This window comes from Oryza brachyantha, chromosome 5 (genome assembly GCF_000231095.2).
Source record: "Oryza brachyantha chromosome 5, ObraRS2, whole genome shotgun sequence".
Lineage (NCBI taxonomy): Eukaryota > Viridiplantae > Streptophyta > Magnoliopsida > Poales > Poaceae > Oryza > Oryza brachyantha.
The window spans coordinates 1,004,010-1,023,390 of record NC_023167.2 but is presented as its reverse complement, the minus strand read 5'-3'; the positions used below and the strand labels follow the sequence as shown (position 1 = coordinate 1,023,390).

General features: G+C 39.8%; 3 protein-coding genes across 15 annotated transcripts; 2 read left to right on the top strand and 1 right to left on the bottom strand.

Moving 5' to 3' along the window:
* Positions 1–2,945: 2,945 nt before the first annotated feature.
* LOC121054405 lies at positions 2,946–5,610 on the top strand. Its single transcript, XM_040523892.1, has 4 exons — positions 2,946–3,123; positions 3,234–4,157; positions 4,251–4,692; positions 5,251–5,610. Exons 1-4 carry the CDS (start codon positions 2,946–2,948, stop codon positions 5,288–5,290), a joined length of 1,584 nt encoding a protein of 527 aa, XP_040379826.1. The 3' UTR covers positions 5,291–5,610.
* A 1,502-nt stretch (positions 5,611–7,112) lies between these two features.
* LOC121054437 lies at positions 7,113–13,243 on the bottom strand. Of its 3 annotated transcripts, none has more exons than XM_040523987.1 (10): positions 13,139–13,243; positions 11,507–11,697; positions 11,339–11,413; positions 10,663–11,169; positions 9,952–10,332; positions 9,101–9,198; positions 8,950–8,999; positions 8,799–8,860; positions 7,378–7,708; positions 7,113–7,277 (listed from the first exon to the last, which is right to left on the bottom strand). In XM_040523987.1, exons 2-9 carry the CDS (start codon positions 11,693–11,695, stop codon positions 7,391–7,393), a joined length of 1,680 nt encoding a protein of 559 aa, XP_040379921.1. In that variant the 5' UTR covers positions 11,696–11,697; positions 13,139–13,243; the 3' UTR covers positions 7,113–7,277; positions 7,378–7,390. The 3 variants fall into 3 exon arrangements, with proteins under 3 accessions (XP_040379921.1, XP_040379920.1, XP_040379922.1); XM_040523986.1 differs by having other exon boundaries at positions 7,383–7,708; positions 13,139–13,242; XM_040523988.1 differs by having other exon boundaries at positions 7,383–7,708; positions 11,507–11,622; positions 13,139–13,229.
* A 1,885-nt stretch (positions 13,244–15,128) lies between these two features.
* Positions 15,129–19,318, top strand: LOC121054438. Of its 11 annotated transcripts, none has more exons than XM_040524010.1 (7): positions 15,129–15,824; positions 16,344–16,524; positions 17,396–17,511; positions 17,599–17,643; positions 18,245–18,288; positions 18,361–18,403; positions 18,956–19,318. In XM_040524010.1, the coding sequence occupies exons 3-7, from the start codon at positions 17,429–17,431 to the stop codon at positions 19,161–19,163; spliced, it is 423 nt and encodes a 140-aa protein (XP_040379944.1). In that variant the 5' UTR covers positions 15,129–15,824; positions 16,344–16,524; positions 17,396–17,428; the 3' UTR covers positions 19,164–19,318. The 11 variants fall into 11 exon arrangements, 7 of the variants coding, with proteins under 7 accessions (XP_040379944.1, XP_040379946.1, XP_040379947.1 ...); XM_040524012.1 differs by having other exon boundaries at positions 18,361–18,423; positions 18,956–19,315; XM_040524013.1 differs by having other exon boundaries at positions 18,361–18,423; positions 19,011–19,312.
* The last annotated feature ends 63 nt before the right edge of the window (positions 19,319–19,381 follow it).

Below are 19,381 nucleotides of genomic sequence, written 5' to 3'. Positions count from 1 at the left end.
GCACATATTTGCAAAGTACTAATTCGATTAAATTTCTTAAATTCCGACAACCACTTATATTTTAAATGTTTAGGTTAAATACAAAACAAATGATATACATAGAAAATTTATTATCATAATATCATAAATTATTTTATTTTATAAATTTATTCTAACAAAAGATTTGGCTATTGAAAATTTTAAATGTTTAGCTAAATATTATCCTAAACGATAAATACATTTGATTGGTAGGAAAATAGATTATTATTTAATATTTGTTCTACTAATTGGTTAATTAACCGTGGCCTCTTAATCATATATATATCGGACATCGATTGCGTGCTGTAATGTGACTCGAGTTGTTAGTGGTGAAGTTCGCACGCAGTGGACAACGATATATATAACCCATCCCGTACTGCCTAACACAGACGTACTGGACAAGAATGCAAGGAGGCAACAATATATATATTTACCTATAAATATATAGGTACAAATACATAGGTAAATGTATTACCTATATATTTATAGGTAATATATAATATAATGTAAACAAAAACACATGATAATTAAAAAAAAGGTATTTAGCTATACTGTATATGAAACATATATATTATAAGGCAGTGATAATATTTTCCGAGCTAAAAGTCTAGGTAAATTATTAGATACAAAGATTAGACATAGGCATACCGAGAAAGAGATTATCTATCTTTCAATTATTAACTATTACATTCATCCCCCCAAAAAAGCCAAATTTAGCTATCTATTTGGTCGTGTAATTTATCTAAATATATAACCAGAAAATTGTCGTCGACGGATCCAACACGCAGGGGAGTAGTAAGATATGGGGAGGAGGCAGCGGCTCCAGTAACAAATATACTGCATGCAGGATGTGGATGGCCATGATGAAGGGATCCGAACAAGGGAATAGTTACGGTGGTGGCGGCGCCAAGGGGATTCAGCCTTGGAATCCAGAGAGAGCCATTCATTCTCATCTCACACTAAACGGACTCATGCTCCTTCTTTAGGTAGTTTTGGTCTCCAAGAGCTTCATTCAATCTGTGGAGTGAGAATAGTCATTTTGCTTCTGGCAATTAAGAACCGGTTCGTAGGAAACCCTAGAAGTCAATTATTGGCTACACAAGCTAGAATGAGCAACGGTGGGATTTGATATGTAGCTTCAAACTATATTACATATCTAGATAAGGGAAATTTTTTATTAAATAAACATTTTTATGAAGTAATTTTATTAATAAACCACCGGGAAAAAAATTTTAAAACTGAACTTTTTGGTCACACAAGTCTAATTGGCGTGGCCAAATGATGCTGCCACGCCAGACCTGCCCCCGTGGCAGGCGAGTGGCCTCCGTGGCTCGCTGGTGGCGGGCGAGTGATTCAGGATTCACAGTTACAAAATTTGACAATTGTTAGAAGATCCAATACATACATAGGAAAACTTAGACTGTTTGGATCCCAGTGACTTTTTTTTAGTCCCTGTCACATCGAATGTTTGGACGCTAATTAAAAGTATTAAATATAGACTATATACTATTAATAAAACTCACTTCGTACTCTGCATTATTTTGCGGGACGAATCTATTGAGCCTAATTAATCCATGATTAGCGAATATGATGCTACAGTAAACATTTGCTAATCATGGCTTAATTAGGCTTAAAAATTTTGTCTAATGAAATAGCATTTATTTATGCAATTAATTTTGTTACCAGACTATATTTAATACTCCTAATTAACGTCCAAACATCCGATGTGACAAGGGACTAAAAAAAGTCTCTGGATCCAAACAGCCACTTAATTTACAGTGTGCGTGCCGTATCAAAATTCAGGACAATCCATTCCAACCAGTAATACTCCTTCTGAAGGAATGGCCACGATACCCATTATCTAAAAGTATATTTTGAAAAGGTATAATTTGTGGAAATAGAATCGTAGGAGTACGGTTCTAACTGCCAGGTGGACATGCACGTGCAGTTAATAATTAATGGAGCAACTATAAGCATCAGCACAATAAGTTGTCGTAGACAGGGTGTATATATAAGGATCGACACATTAGATGTGTACTTATTAGGTGGTGGAGAGAAGAGGAGAAAAAGAAGAAACAATGTGTATATATATGTATATATATATATATGTGGAAATGCAAATATGCTCGTACGTTCACATGCATCAACAATCTATGCCGTTGGCTTGTGTTTGAGATTGGTGTGGCTGTGTTACCTGTGCACATTGAGGTGTGCCAGTGGTACAGATTAGTACAGGGAGAGAGGACAGATGGGACACAAAGAACCGTGTTTTTTTATCAAGAGAAAGAGAGAGAGAGCGCAGGAGACAAGGGGAAGTTGAGATGAGGCCAGTAAGCTAGGTACTCCATACCTAAGTACCGTATTTTGAGACATCTCTTAATTATAAAAAATGATATATGTAATAAAAGTGTATTTTTTTGAAATATTTCTTGAATAGCTATAAATGGTTTAACTCAGAGAAACTCAAAAATAACTGGAAATATAAGAGAGAGAATTATACAGTTAGTAATTAACAAGAAAAGTCTCGGTGTAGGTGTGTTTGCTCCGTTGTTGAGCCGAACCAGCGCAGAACAGAGAGAAACACCGGGCGGAGAGAGGGGGCTAGACACACACGCATTCGTCCCCAGGAAAGTTTACTCTCGTCCCTTCCTCTCACTACTACGGCTGCCGCCGCCGAGAGAGAGAGAGGCCGTCCGCCGCTCGCCGTCGCCGACGATGCGTCGGGCGAAGTTGATGGGGGGCTTCCCCTGGCCGTCCGGCGGCATGCTGATGCCGGCGGAGCATCCGGCGCTCCGGTCTGTAGCCCCACGCCCCCCGCGTCGTCCGGATCCACCACCACCAGCTCCAGCTGCAGCGCCCTCCCCTCTTCGCCACGCGAGCCGCTCCACAGATCAGGCGGCGACGCCCGCACTCATCCGCCCCGCGCCATGCCCGCCTCATGCGCATGCGCGTCAATCCGCCGGCTGCCACCGTCTTCCGACTGTCAACCCGCGCTGGCGCTGCCGACCCTTCGCAGCATCGTCCTCCTCCTCGCCCGCCTCCGGGATTCTGCGTGCGGTAAGTCCAATTTGCACTTGCAGCCAGTAGTTAAGAGCGGCGTTTCAGGTTAATTCATATGCTTTTCCATCTCTCCTCTTTGCAGCGTCTCATGAGTACATTACCGCCACCCGCACGTCCTCCCTCAACTCTCTGCTGCTACCGGACTAATGAGCCAGTGAGCTTATCTGAGTTCCCTATCAGCTATCGTACCCCACTGGAGTTGCAAAATCAGTTTGATGAGGACAAAATCTCTCTTCACCAAAACCTTCATCTTGAAGAAATGAAGGATTTGTACTATACATTGGTTCGCCCGGTCTTAGTGGCCAGCTGTCTAGTCACCGAGGACCCCATCGATAGCCCTAATACCAGAGCACTAGATAGCACACTCTGTGCTAATTTTAAGAAGCCTCCTGTTTACTTATCAAGCCTGTCTTTGATGAAAGTGCTTACTGGACTTGCTAGAAACAAGTGGTGTTACTTGATAGAGTTTTTGAGGATCAATAGGGTGCTAATATGTGAGAATTGGACAGATTCATTTGGAAATTTGGAGTGCTTAGTACATGATGACTGTATAACCCTTTCAATCGATGGTGAGACCGTTTACAAGGGTCAGTGTGATGCTGGATACAAGAATGGGAAAGGAAATCTATGCGCGATCATAACGGCCGGGTCCAATGAGATTGTGGATTGCACAGTTCATTTAGGAGTACCTTGTGACTCGGCGCCACACGCTGAGTTATGGGCAATGTATGTGTTGCTCAGACGGGCGATTGATCTCAAGGATGTCCGCTTCTTTCATGTGAAGACGGATAGCAAATTTGTTGATGACACCATGTGCGAGAAATACCCCATCAAGCCAAATTCCACCCACCAGGAAATTTGCGAAGCGATTAGATGCATGAAGAGCTACTTCTCACGCTTTCATTGCAGATGGGAACCAAGGGAGAATCTTCATTTAGTTGATAGCCTGCTTAAGCTGATGGATAATCGTACCTCACCAACCTTTGAGGAGATAAAAGCTGAATGGACAGACTACCTGCTACAGAAGCCACAGTTTCGAGCTCACCAAGAGAGAATGAGGTTTAGGAAGGAATACATTAGTACGTGTCTGCCTGCCTCCCTTTGTTTATTATATTGTACCAGTTATTCTCATTTTTCTATATTGTAACTAACTTTTCCATCTATTGTTACAGACAAGGCACAGCCAGTGGGTACCATCACTCTCCACCGCATGTACAAGGCCATCGTCAAAAACTGTCAAGAAAGCAGAATAGATGCAGTTGCGAACATCATATTGTCGCTAAACCCACCATACGCAGCTGTTCTTATAGGAGATCACAAGACAGCAGTGTTAGTAAAAGGGGAGTTAGAGAAGTTGGAGGGGTTTCCTGGGAAGTTTGACATGTCAATTGATGAGGTCGATGGATGTTGCTTTCTCACCTTGTTAAGGGTTCCGTTGGACAAGGTTGATAGAACATTGGATGTGATCTTCAATGCTGAGTTGAGTGGGCTTTATAAGGCAGCAGACAACTCTTTATGCGTGAAGCTGTTGACAGCAATGGATGATGATGCCAACATGCTGGAGTTAAGCCCAGTTTGTTTCTTGTACTTCCATGGAAAGAATCCAATTAACTTGTAAGTACCAAACTTTCTTTAGTTGGACTCAACATAGTTCTCTTCAATTCCTATAATTTATAATACATATTATGATATCTGAATTTGTTTGTATTTTTTAGATCTTCTAGCTCAAATGACTAATAGGTGCTGGCTGCATGTTATTTAGTACCTCGGGCAGGGAACTCTACTCATGTTGATATGCAGTTGTAGTTCATGTTATAGTTTTGACCTGTTTTTTTTTTTTGAATTGACCATAGGGAGAGCTAGACACCCTCATTTTTTGCTTCTGCTTGTGCTTATAAATCAAAAATTGAATTTTCAACTTTAGATTTAGAGTTGATTTTGGTGTTTTTTCATCGAAGTTTATTTTTTAACCTTAGCTTTTAGATTGCTAAGAACATGTATATAAAAGTTTTATTCATAAATTATTTTTTGTTTACAAATATGCCGTAAGCCAAACAATCACCCTCAGAGTTGGTAATAGTAGATTAGGATTGATGTTGTTGGCAATTCAGAGATAAGTTAGTTTTAACTCTTCTAACCTTGATGTTTCGTATCGTTTCTATGTTGATGCAGTGAGGGGAAATTGGTGAGACCTGAGATCGGACTTTTGTAGAGCAGAAGGCAGGACTTAGCTGAAAAATAGCTGTTTTTTTTTGTCATTTAGTTGGTTGTTAGTGGTTGAGATATCTAGACTTGTGGTAAGGTTTCCAGTTAGTTCCTGTAAAATATTTGGAGTTGGGTTTTGTTGGATGGACAGATTGTTCCAAGATGTATGTACTTGCATGCAAAGGTGAAACCCTAGCACCGAGACTTCATTCCAGACTTGCTTTATAAGATGCAGGGCCTTGAGCCTTACATCTAAATATAAAACTTCGATATGCAGTACATTTTGTGAGTTTCAAACAGGTGGCATGTTTTCTTTGTGATACTGTAGTAATGCCCTTATATATGTGATTTCGTTGTCTTATTTAAATTCCTATTTATGTAATATTTGCACGTACTGTGATTCGAGCCCTTCAACAGTGCTAGAGAATTGGCACTTTTGCTCCTCTTCTTCCCATCTTTTCTCCATCTCAACTGAGCTTGTTTACAACTTCAAAACAAAGTATGGATAGAATTTTCTGTTTACATACATGTTCAACTATAATAAATTTATACTTCACATAGACATGCAAGTTGCACACCACCAGTATGAGATTTGCTATTTGTTTTACCTGGCTGGTGATGGATCAAAGGGAAAAAAAATAAGAATTCGCGGCAGATCATTGCACCGGTGATTCACTGTGTAAAATATAAAAAATGCTATGAAATTTTATGCCTAATATACTATTCAGAAGTGCGGTATTTTTAAAATCGCCATGTACATTAATTGGATATACAGGACGTCAACTCGAACGGTTGTTAACGAGAGTATCAGCCTCGTCTGTTCATATATAATTTTAATTTTTAATCTTAAATTTTGGTTAATTTTGAGATTTTCTCATCGGAGTTTATTTTGTTCGCAAAATATCCTTTATTTATAAATATATCATTTTATTATATTTTTAAAAAAAACCAAACAATCACCACCATTATAGTATTATTATCCCGTCACATCAATAGATGCTGATTAGTTGGAAAGATTATGAGGGTGTTTGGGACAAGAGACTAACCTTTAGTTTCTTGTCCCATCGGATGTTTAGACACTTATTATAAATATTAAATATAGACTATTAATAAAACTCATCCATAATCTTAGACTAATTCACGAGACGAATCTATCGAGCCTAATTAATACACGATTATCCTATGTGCTACTACAATAAACATGTGCTAATTGTGGATTAATTAGGTTTAAAAAATTTGTCACGCGAATTAGCTCTTATTTCTGTAATTAGTTTTATAATTAATCTACGTTTAATATTTAGAATAATTGTCTAAACATACGATGTGATATGAGGATAAAAATTTAGCCCCATCAAAACAACCCCTATATTCCAAGTCCATACGGAGGGAAGAAGCCGGCGTAAATTACTCCCAACATTTTGTTGGCTCCTCCGTTGATCCTCTGCCCCGACTGTTCGTCTGATTCGATGAAATAGACTTAAACTATTATATTTGTCTAACGAATAAAACAAGTATGTAAAATAAAATATGAAACTATAATTGGTGATCAATTTTTAATTTAGAAAGTCTATAATTTATAGAAAGTTTGGGTAAAAAGAGATAGAGTTCGTCTTTGGGTAAAAAGAGGTAGAGTTCGCCTTAGCCGTCCGATCGAACAAAGTTAATTTTGACCGTTGATGTGCTATAGGGCTGAAGAAAAGATTCTTTTATCTTCATCATGTCAGACTCACCTGGTCCGCTGATCGTATTATCATCCACAAATAGCCGATGAAAAACACACCAGCATTAACTCAAGCCAAGCAGGATCGATCGAACAAAAAACCAATCTGTTGACAATAGACGGCAGGACGTTCCCATTCCATGCGATCATACAATATTTGTTATACCGGTTATGCAAGTACATGAACACAACATTTGTTCAGCCAACGTCGGCCCTGGCATATAAATACTGCAGTAGTGTAAACCTACCATACCTTCACGAATCAGGAGGGCACCTGCACAGGAAAGGAACAGCGGTAAATAAACGACAATGAAAATGGTTGATTCCCCCTACCATCTATCTTTGATATGCAATAACATGAGCTAAAAACCTACCATACCTTCCAACTCATGCACGCTTCAACATCTTCAGTAGTGTAAATGCAGCAGTACCAAATAACCTTCTGGATCGATGGATGCTTGTTAGTTGTGACTTTTTCCCGAACAAACCAACATGAACTGGAAAAGACCCTTTATCCTTCAATTTATTTTGAGAACTACCGCCTGTAGAAAGCTTTGGCATAAATTGCTCATAGTCCTTCATGGGTGCATAGCTTGGGAACACTTTTACTATACAGCGAGATCTTAGCACTGATCTCCAAAATGGTAAGAACATATCCTTTGTTTTCTCAAGTTCCCATCTACTTGGTGGTTTATATCCTACAGCCTGGTTCACAAGTCAATCAGAATCTGGATCTCAGAAACCATGCAACAAAAACTTCAACACGAAGACAACACTCGGAAGTATAAACATATCACTGTTGTTTTGTCAACTACTAATGACAAAGTAATCATTCAGTCATCTGGGAACAGCTGACCACATCCTAAAACTTGACTGGGGAAGGCTAGTTTTTCACTAAACATTGACCAGCAAGGACCACACACCAACATGGCAGGCTGGGCAGGAGACTTGCTGCCGGGCAGCTTTAGCATTATATCAGAAGGGAGTGGGTATAACAGACTGGAGAATTCTTGCAATGCCAGAAACAGATGGGAGAGTTCAGGCAAGGCTAAAGCAGCCAGATAGTTAGCCAAACGATTACTGGCAGACAGTCAGTAACAAAATTTATGTACGCAGTTACGACCTAACCAAACCAAAACAGCACAATTGAATTGGACGGTCATAAGTAAATATTAATTTTCAAAAAGGACTTGACGATGCTGGTGTTTGGTTCAAATATTGCATAGCCAGAATCTAACACAGGTAATTAAAACTAAAATATCAATCCAATTAATATCTCTGTAAAATAATACGTTTATTTTCCCCACTTCATCTCTGCAATCCAAATTCCAGTTGCAACCACATACAGCAAATCCCCCTGCCTCTCCAGGTGTAAAAACCTGCATATAAATTACTAGCTAGCACAATGACACAAACCATAATAAACCCGCTGTGAAGTTGTTTAAATTAGACAGGTCAACCATTCCATAAGCATAATTACTGGTGCAGATTGTACAAACCACAGATACTAGAGTTTACCAAATCAGAAATCATGCAACTAAATCAGATTTCAAAGTAACAAAAAAAAAACATCTGTGTTTTCGACTTTAAATCCACAAGTCCGCGATATTTAACTCCACTGGTCCAAAAAAACTCTCCAAGAACTGGGATTATAGAGACCTTTGCCCCCGACAATCTCAACATGCAAATACCCCCCAAAAAACAACAGGGCAATACCAGCTTAATAAGAACCAATAATGAAACGCAAAAAAAAAAAGGCCACAGAAGATAGAGTACACGGCTTCCATATACTTACATTTTTAGCTTCAACATTCAGATTAGGAGATTCTCCACCTGCCTCGGTCATGAAATATTTTTCTGTTTCACACGATACAACTATTAGAGAATATTTTAGTAAATCTGAGGAAAAATATCTGATATACTGTACCGTGAGAACAGATACGCACCATGCTTGGACTTTAGCAGACTATCCGGCTCTTCGCAGTCATAGGGGCAGCTTCAAGAGCACAGGGACAAAAGTAATTAAAATATATACATATATAATCGGTGAATAAAAGAAATATTTTGTCATGGAAGCATAAGCGAATCAAGTCAAACCATTTCAGCTCTCCTATGTTTATTCCTTTTCCAGCAGAATCGAAACCATGATCCTTGAGAATTGATGAAACACTTTCAAGGATCTCCCTGTGAGATACCTGCATCATTTTTTGTAATGTTTAGATAAAAGTGAAAAAAAAAAAAAACACAAAGCACATATCACATCTGGTAATATTTTATGATAGTAATGAACAGATGAATATCATCCGATAGTTCTAAACAGCTACACAACTAACTGTGTGTTATTTAATTCAATAAGCCATCATGTTCAACAAATCAGTGAATTGTCTGTATTTTGCAGAGTACATTATTTGCATCAATGTGTGCAGCAAATACAGGTCTAGTATAATATATGGATGTGTTAATGCAGAAAAAATTGAAAAAAAGGAGGAAATCCATGCCATTGTTTTGAGATACAATACATAGATAGTGTTTCTGCTATCCATTTTCGCTATACAAACAAAATAAACAAAACAAGGCAGATGGATCAGATATACTTTTGTTTTCATTTTCTTGCTAGAGAAATGTCATCGGTCCAGAAAAGCCAACAAATGTGTTCACTTTATCCATTTCGCTATAGGGGCCATGATGATGAAACAAACTTTATAAACTTCGGGAATCAACCGATGAAATTATGCATAACCTTCAAACAAGTAATACCCTTATATTGACTTTTGATACAGTTTGGCATAAGCATGAATTTGCACTCGCAATAAGCCATTGCAAAATGTACGAATAACAAATTAACTTTGGACGTCAAGTCTATAGGTGAAGGGCCATATTTTTTAAAAAAATGAAAGAAGTAAATGAAACAAAGGACATTCATGTTGTGAGCTGACAAAAATGTGTACCTCTGAATGAGTCTGGATATATTCATCAAGAGCTTCACCAGCTTCAGAAATCATAGAATTAAGCACCAATGCATTACAGAACAACATCCGCTTCTCCTCCAGCTGCCTATATGCCTTGCTATTTCTACCGCTTGTTAATCCAGGCCATTCTGTTTCTATGGAAACAATGAATCCCATGATACGATCCTTGATAATAGTAAACCCACTCGGGTTATGCTTGATGTTTCTATTAGAAGAAGCACATGTACGAATTCTCCGTTGTGCTGCAAGGAGCAAAATGGCTGCATGGACAAGCTTTCCCTCCTTAATGTAATTCCATAGCTCATCAAGAAGATTATCCGTGTAGTCTGCAAGCAGTCTAGTCGTGGCCAAGAAGATCTTCTGCAAAGGCGATCAATGCAGAACAGAATTAATTTCTTATCTCCTAGCATGTGTAATCAGCTGACTTCAAAATCTATCAACCAATGATGAATCAACAAACAAATTAGTAATAATAACCTTTAACGGCACATAATCATGAGTCTGTACATAAACCAGCTGAACCATAAAAAAGGCACAAACAAGTCTCGATACAAAAGGAATACATAGATTGGATGTAACTTAGTCCTCGGCCTCTTATAGAAGAAGATGTAGATATTTGGTATGAGCTCAACGTCTTAATTATTGTTAAGTAAGCAAGGTAGTAATTATAGCAAGGGATTTCAAACAAACCATCTCAGGTAGACAAAGCAGATGGACAAGCTTGTAGATGAAGCCAAAATCCACTTGTTTGTGCTTTTGGTCAGTTAATAGATTATCCTCCAGATACTTGTGCATGCAAGTGTCCTCAATGGCAACATGGAGAGGGAGGAGGCCCTCGATGACCTTTTCCCCCGATGTGCGTAAATTTGCTGATGCGCCATAGCGAAGCAGCAACTTAATCATGTCAACAGAGAAATTTTCAGCAGCTTGATGGAGGGGGAAGTATCCGGAGCTGGTCATGCAGTTCGGGTTGGCACGCATCTGGCAGAACGCAGGCGCCTTGCCCTCCAAAACAAGCTTAGCACACCGCAGGGCATTGCGTGCAATAATCAAGTTTAATGTTTGAGGGGTGATGATATAACCCCAAGCCATGCAATCCACATTTTCCTTATACAGCCTGAGGAAGCTCCGAACACTATCTCTTTTGAGGATGAGCCCTAGTTCACCGGATATTTTGCAAAAATTACCGAGCACCACCTAGAGCAATTCATCCATGTTTGACAAAGGAATATTAGATAAATCTACCCAATTATTCAAATAATGTACCAGTAAAAAAAAGTAAGCAAACAGAGTTGCCCGTGAATATGAAAAAAGGTAAGATAGAAAAACGATCTATAAAATATAGTAAATGAAAAGAATAAAAAACCTGAGGAGTACGGTCTGGGGCAATTATATTTGTGGACCTGGAGGCAGCAAGTGCAGCCTGTCTTCGAAATACATGCTAAAAAAGGACTCAGTCAAGAAAGAATACGGGTAGTCAAATACTAAGGAAAGGGATGGAAATGGATATCATATAAGCACGCAGTTTTTGTACCTGTTTGATCAGTTGCATTTTGGTCATAAAGTCTGCCGTCGGTGGAAAAGCAGGACGAGGAGGATATGGAGGGTTCCATGGGTCCCACTCAACTGCATCTGATGAATCTGATCCATCTGTATTTTCACTATTATCTTCAGAATGAGCAACTTTCACAGCATTGGTTTTTTCGACAGTTTGCATTGGCATTGCTGAGTCAAAAAGGTAGCATGGAATTACAAGACCAAACAATCTGGTATGCTGCTTGGATGTGCAGCTTTTAGTGCACTCCTGATAGGCAAAATGAAAGGGCGTAGAATGCATGAGGAAGTTCAAATTTCAGGGAGGCTATTAGATAATGGAAAGTCATGTGCCATACGAAGTCTTGCAGACTACTAAAGCAAACAATTGTGTCGAACACGTAAATCGCCTAGCACCTAGTTTAATTCATTTTTATAGTGTGCCATCTTATTGGCTTACCACTAAACAGTTCAACTGCTAGATGCATTCCATTTAATTTACACGATACAGATTATTCATTAAATATTCTTTCACTTCACAATACCTATCCAAGACCACCATGTGCAGGAAACAAGTAATCACTAAAGTGACCATGCATGCTCATTATTAAACAACATTCAGAACAGGCACTTGGAGCTCACACAAATAAGGGGGTGAAGAGTGAAAAAAGAATGGTAACTGGAAGTTTGATTTCCTCAATGGATAAACAACGCAAGCCAACACATCTCAATTGAATGGACAACCGTTACAAAATGGATGGGTATGTAAAGGTATATGTTCCTGTCATATCTTCTGAACTGAACTGCCATATATTCTTTAATCCTTTTACAGAAGGACCGTCTGTCCGTAATCGAGCACTGTACAGTCTACATTCCCCGCACCCCACACCCCAGCCCAGAAAAAGAAATCACTTCAGAAAGGTCTCTTGTGGATGAGTTTAGACATCAGTGTGTTGTTTGTAGAATCCTTTGAAAAGGATTGTATCCTCTGTACATGCGCGCATGCCAAGGATGAAAAGGTGGATCTTTTAGAAGTTTAGAACTTGACCGTGTTCTAGAGAAGTTCTACAAACTACAAAGCCACATATAAGGAATGGATGCACAACCTTGTAGTAGCAACTAAGCCGCATAAGCTGCCATTAAGCTGTATAAGTGCTACAAGATGGGTTGAGCACGCAAATACAAGTCACCGCTTCTTAAGCCTGGAACTTTTTTATTATATCCACTCAATATACCACATCCGTACATCAAATAATAAAATGAATCCGAAATATTGTATGATTCTACGAATTAAGTGCATACTTGTGCATGTTAGAGAACAAAATTTAACGTGGATTACTTGAAAAATGGATAATCAAGCCACATTATGAACCAAGTAGAGCAGAAGGAACCTAAAGTTTAACTGTCAATGAAAAGAGCCTAAGGTTTCAGATTTGACATGAGCAACAAGCTGAAAACTGAGAGTAGGAAAAGGACAGGGGGGAACCCCCAAACTTTTTGGGAACAAAAGAACCTGTTATTAAGGTTATTATTAAGGCAAATTAAGCCAGATCCAGAAGAGAACAGATCTAGGGTTCATGATGCAGATTCCAGAAGAGAAAAAACTAGAGCGCGTGGTTGGATGGATGCTCACCGAGGACGACAGCGCCCCTGCTCGCGGGAGATCAGCGCAGGCGGTGGGAGGAGAAGCCCGTCCTGGGCCGCCGCAAGGAAGCCCGTCCTCGGCGGGAGGAGCGCGGGCGGGGGGGGGGGCGATCGCCGGCCGGCGGTCGCCGTCGCGTACGGGGAAGAAGAGAGGACGGGGAGAGAAGAAAGAAACGAGGGTGCGAAGAGATTTGCTATTTGGGGTTACGAGTTACAACATTCAATAGAAAACGCTGGGGCATTTGGGTCTTTTCAATTGGCACTTTTGCTCCTCTTCTTCCCATCTATTTTCCATCAACTGAAATATGGATAGAATTTTCTATTTACAAATATATTCAACTATAATAAATTTGTACTTCACGTCAAGTTTCATGCATAGTTGCATGCCACCAATATGAGATTTGCTATTTGTTTTACCTGACTAGTGGTGGATAAAAAGAGAAAAATAAGAATTCGTGGCAGATCATTGCATCGGTGATACAGTGGGCGAATTATAAAAAATGCCATAAAATTTTATGCCTAATATACTATTTATAAGTGGGGCATTTTTAAAATCGACATGTATATACAAAACGTCAACTCGAACGGTTGTTAACGAGAGTATAAGGTTCATCTGTTCACGTATAATAGTCAAAATTTTAATTTTTAATTTTAAATTAGAGTTGATTTTGGTTTTTTATCATATTTTATTTTTTAGTTATTATTTTAGATTGCTAAGGACACGTATATAAATTTTATTCACAAAATATTTTTATTTATAAATATATTATTTTATTTTTTCTAAAAAACCAAACAATCACCAAACCACCTAGTATAATACTACTGTCACGTCACGTCGATAGATGCGGATTAGCTGGGGAGATTATATTCCTAAGTCCGTATGGAGTGGAAGAAACCGTCATAAATTAGTCCAACATTTTCGTGCATCTTGATACATGTTGTGGCTCCTCTGTTAATTGCTTGGGTACGGCACGGTACTCTTCCTCCTCTGTCCCTCCCAACTGTTCGTCGGTCGTTGTCTCCGCTCTATTTTTCCCTAATTCTTTTCTTCCGTGAACTGCATTTGGACCACTCTTAATTGCATTTTCATTGTTTTATATTATAAAATTTTCTGGCTATTTGTAGATTTATATGGGTACTGAGTAAGTCTGAACATATATATAAATATAAATCATATATATTAATCTAGGTATGGCTAGTCTTAAAGTCTTATACTTTCTCTATTTATTATTATTTTTTATTAGATGTTGTTGCTATTTGGTTCTATTTTAAATCAGTTATCTTATTTAATTTTCTTTTACAACTATGCAAAATTATAAATTAGGTTAAAGTACACGTAGTAATAAATCAAATAACAATAAAATAATTAATAATTATATTTTTAAAAAAGATACGACAAATGATCAAATTGAAAAGTTAACGATGTCAAATAAGAAGAATGGAGGGGTAATATGGAATGGGTGGAGTATGTTTTTAATTTTGGTCATCCTTGAACAATTTGTTGACTTTTGTATTCTTTTATAAGATTGTATCAACGAACTATAAAATTAACGCTATATGAAACTTTTTTAAAGTATGAACTAAATGATACTACACGCATTGCATATATGTTAGCCCAGTTATAAATTAAAATTTTCAAATGTACTACGCGCATGACATTTATGTAGCCTAATAACGAATTGGTTTTTAAAAATATTAGCTTTACGAAAATAAAAATATATTATATTTTACAAAGGAATGGATAATATACAAATTGATTTACTGGCAGATGTTTGTAGTAATATCAGTAAAATACATTACTATTACTATCCTTTAAAGGTGGCCGATTGGGGGAGATCTGCTGCTGGCCACGTCGCCACGTTTTGTCAGCCGTCCGATCGGAGATGGACGGATGGACGGGGGGGCGGGGTGTGCGTCGCCACGTCTCGGTCGGTGGGTTCGCGCCGTGCGCTCCCAGCGCGCGCCACGTAGATCGCAACCAGAGACCGCTTCTGCTCCCCGTGCGCCGCTCCTCGGGTTCTCTTCTTCGCCGCCTCGCTCTCGCCCTGTTTGCCTGCGTTGCGCCTCGGCAGTGGACCTAATGACGGCGGGCGCGGCAGGCGGCTGCTGACGGCAGAGCCCGGGGCGGCGAAGGTGGTGTCGGCAGCTGCCGGCCATGAAGCCCGGGGCGGGGGAGGCGGGCGCTGCGACGGATCCGGCCGAGGCAGCGACGTATCATGCCGGAGCGACGACGGATCCGGCCGGGGAGGCTGCGGATCCGGTCGGAGCGGCAGTGGATCTGGGAGGTAGCGGTGGTTCCTGGCGGCGACGACCTCGGCCGGAGCTTCCTCACGACAGCGATCGCGGGCAAAGGTTCCTGTCGGCGACGAGGCCCGGGCCGGCGGTTCCAGGCGGGCCGGCGATGGATGTGGGAGCTAGCGGGCATCGCCTTCCTCTCCGCCTCGCTCCCGCCCTGTCCGGCCGCGGTACGCATCCTCCGGTCCGCCTCTCCGCGCTTGGAGGGGCTGCTGCACCGGCAGGCGCTGGCCATGGCCATCCACCAGCACCTCGACGCCGAGGGCTCCATGTCGCGCCGCATCGACGCGGGCGGCTCCATGTCCCGCCGCATCGGCCCCGGCTCCACCAGCTCCCGCTGCCGCGACGACCTCCCGGACTCCGTCACGAATGGCAAGGCAGTAAGGCTCTCGCCTCTCCTTTCCTCTCCCCGCCTCCACATGCTGTCACCTGTACTTTTGTTCAACCATGAGTTGTTCTTACACGTTCATACCCAATGCCACTGTAAAATTGTCCAATCGTATGTGTATTTTTGTGTTGGTGTATTGACGCAAAACTTTTGTGATTCATCGTGTTTGGCCAATTACAGGTTTATAGCTGCCAATAGATTGTAAGATCATTTCATCATTTGGTCCTAATGATTGTCATATTTGTTTCTTTTTGTCTTAGCTTACATTTTGTTGTTTAAGGTGTTCGTTGGTACTTGGAAGCTTCCTGTTTTTATGACCATCGTGTTATTGCCATGTTTTGAAGTTCCTTGCATTTTCAGTTGGCATTTGGACGATGGCTTCACTGCAACATTGTCCTTAGATTAGCCGATTTGCTCTGTTCTTTAATGTCTGCCTGCTCTAGATCTCAATGCATTGGTGTGCACATTCGTGGAGTAATAATTTTTCCCTTTTGATTGTTCGACACCACAGGTGAACATCGATCTTTGCAATAGCTTCTCAGTTGACCATTACCCTTTCGGACTTCGGGGTCCACAACAAAATCTGCTTCTGCTAAGCGGGATTCTAAGCAAGACAATAGCGAGATAAAATTAATTGATGATGGAAGAACAGCATAGCATTTACTTAAGTGGATAAATAATCGGATTAAATGGTAAGTTGTTTTCTTGGCCTTTTCTGCTCTCTGTAAAGGTTCAGTACATATGGAACCAGTAGCTACCTGCACTATTCTAATGTCTCTCTATTAACTCTGGTTGTTTTGAAATGTCTTGGTAAGAACACGTACATAAATTATTTTTCGTTTGTAACTATGGATTTTTTCTTTAAAAGCCGAAACCCCCTAGGTTTTCTCTGTTTACCAGTTTACAGAAGGTAACACCACGAAGCAGCACATTTAAGAACACACATATACGATAGTGAATTGAAATTTCGAAATACGATGCAGCATTTTTTGTGTTTGCAGCACCTGAATATATTCTTTCCAAAATTAAGGTTTCGCAGCGAAACCTTTGTGCACATCGCGGGACCTCCCAGTTCGTGTTCTTGTTGGGCTCATTGGCCCTGATTGGCCAACAGCCCTGGTCTGGCCCTGATTGGCCAACAGCCCTGGTCTGCCCCTGATTGGCCAATAGCCCTTGTCTCACCGTTCAGACATCCATTTTGGAGCAAGACAGAGTATATGTGCGTGTGTGTGTATATGCGTGTGTATGTGTATATACACATGTATCTATCTATCTATTCTGAGAAGCTAATACAGGCTGCCTAATCCACTATTCAACATCGCCACCTCTCAGTTTGTCCACTCTCAAAATCGTATCAGACTATGATGTCAAAATGGAGACGGAAAGGCAACCAAAAAGGGCAAAAGATGTCCCAGAATTGTTGAGTTCTTTTCTTAACCATGTACTTTGCAAGTTAGGTTTGCGTATGAAGAACTTGGTGTTCATTAAGTTGATTTGTTTACATATTTGGATTTCTTATGGTATGCCTTTCCCACGAACAGTTTGTTGCGACTCTTTTCGCAGCAAATTTAGCTGATCCGGTCAGGCCGGCGATGGATGTGGGAGCTAGCGGAGGTTCCTGGCAGCAACGACCTCGGCTGGACCTTCCTCGTGGCTGTCAAGCGTGAACCATTGAGCGGGTAGTATTCCTTGCTTCGCATGTTGGTTCGGACAAATATTCTGTTCGTATGATTTGCAGTTGATTTACCAACCATTGTTCTTTTCAGGTTTCATTCAGCAGCTTTACCAGATAAGCTTCATATAACTTATGAGTACAATTCAATCTAATTATATCTACCTTTTCCTTTTCTGGTATATATCATTTTCATTTACATAAGAATTTGACGTTGAGTTTATTTTCATTTATTTTTTCACTAATCATGATACCATTGGTGCGATTATTTTCTTATATTTATTACAGATGGCAATAGCCTCCACTCTTTAAATTCAATACCAGCTAATTTTTTCTGCCCAATTTTCTTCTTAGCTGGCCTTGATGTCAACAAAGAACTATTTATCCTATATAATTTTCATGTGCATGAAAAATCGACGGTTAGTTCGTCTTATTTACTTTCGTTTTACAAGGTGATGAGCTTAGCAAGACCAGGCATGAAGGAATACGAGTTGGAAAGCATATTTCTCCATCATGTTTATGTGTATGGAGGCTGTCGACATTGCTCTTATACATGTACATGTATATGTCACTAGGGTCTCTCTTTTAGCATTCATTATCAACGCAGGGTATTTACAATTATTTCATTACAAATGACTATGTAAACATATATGACTCTTTTAGTTGGAAATGGCAGCCCCAAATGTGGCATTATTAAATATGCCCTAAATTTATTAATCTGTCCTATGTTTCCATGTCAGATATTTACAGTGGCAGAGTTTTGCTATCAAGAATCAAACAACAGGTGAAACGAAACACTATTATGTTTTAGTTTGTTCAACTATTTAGTGATATAACACTTCTGCTTGTTGTGCAGTTATGTTCTTCATTATGGGCATCCTGCTGCACCAAATGAACGGGTACTCTTTTACGAAATCTTGTGAGTTCGGTTAATGCCTGCACATTATTTATTTATCTCTTGTACCCACCAACACCAACGCTCAGACACCCAAACCTCTTATACTCACACTGCCAGCTAATGAAAATGGGGATGGCTTGGTTCAATTTCAAGACAGTAGAGTTCACCTACCTCTCTCCTCACCAGCTACAATTTATTTTGTCCCATATGGTCTTAATGCCTACCTTATGTCTGTTTGTAGAAAACTTGAGGGTAATGATGTAATCGAAGCAACTATAAGAGTACAAGTTGATCTGGTGTTTTACGTGATCTGTAACTTATTACTAACTAGGTAGTATGTTAGTCTATGAGTGTCTTGTACGCTACCTCTTTATACCGAGTTAGCAAACAGTTGAATGCCCATTCTCATCAATGAATCTTTTAAATGTGAATATGTGGTAGAGCCGTAGAGTAGTCCTACTGGGACACTGCGTGATCGAAACACTTCTAAATGTGAAATGTGAAATGTCAATTATGAGAGACCATGAAGTCAATGATTTAATCTATATTGCAGGCCATCATTACTAGCTAGCAGGAAAATACTCCAACTTAGATTCATTGTTTTACAGACCCTGGATGATGGAGACATGGCACTAATGGACATGGGAGGTGAATACAATTACTATGGATCTGATATAACATGCTCATACCCTGTAAGTTGGGAGGTGAATACAATTACTATCGGGCCAAACCGAGACAGTATACAACCCAAATCGATATGATCACAAACGACATAACGATCAATAAGCATTTTTGTTTTTGTTTCTTTCTGTGTGCGTGTGTTTCTGTTTTTCTTGTGTGCGATAGAGTTGGGAGTTTTTTTTACGTGGGAGGACGGGCAAAACTTTACCTTTAAAGTAGTAAAGATATAATTAAAAGTATTTTTTATATGATGACAATTTGTAAATGTTTATACATAATACATCATAAAATAAATTAA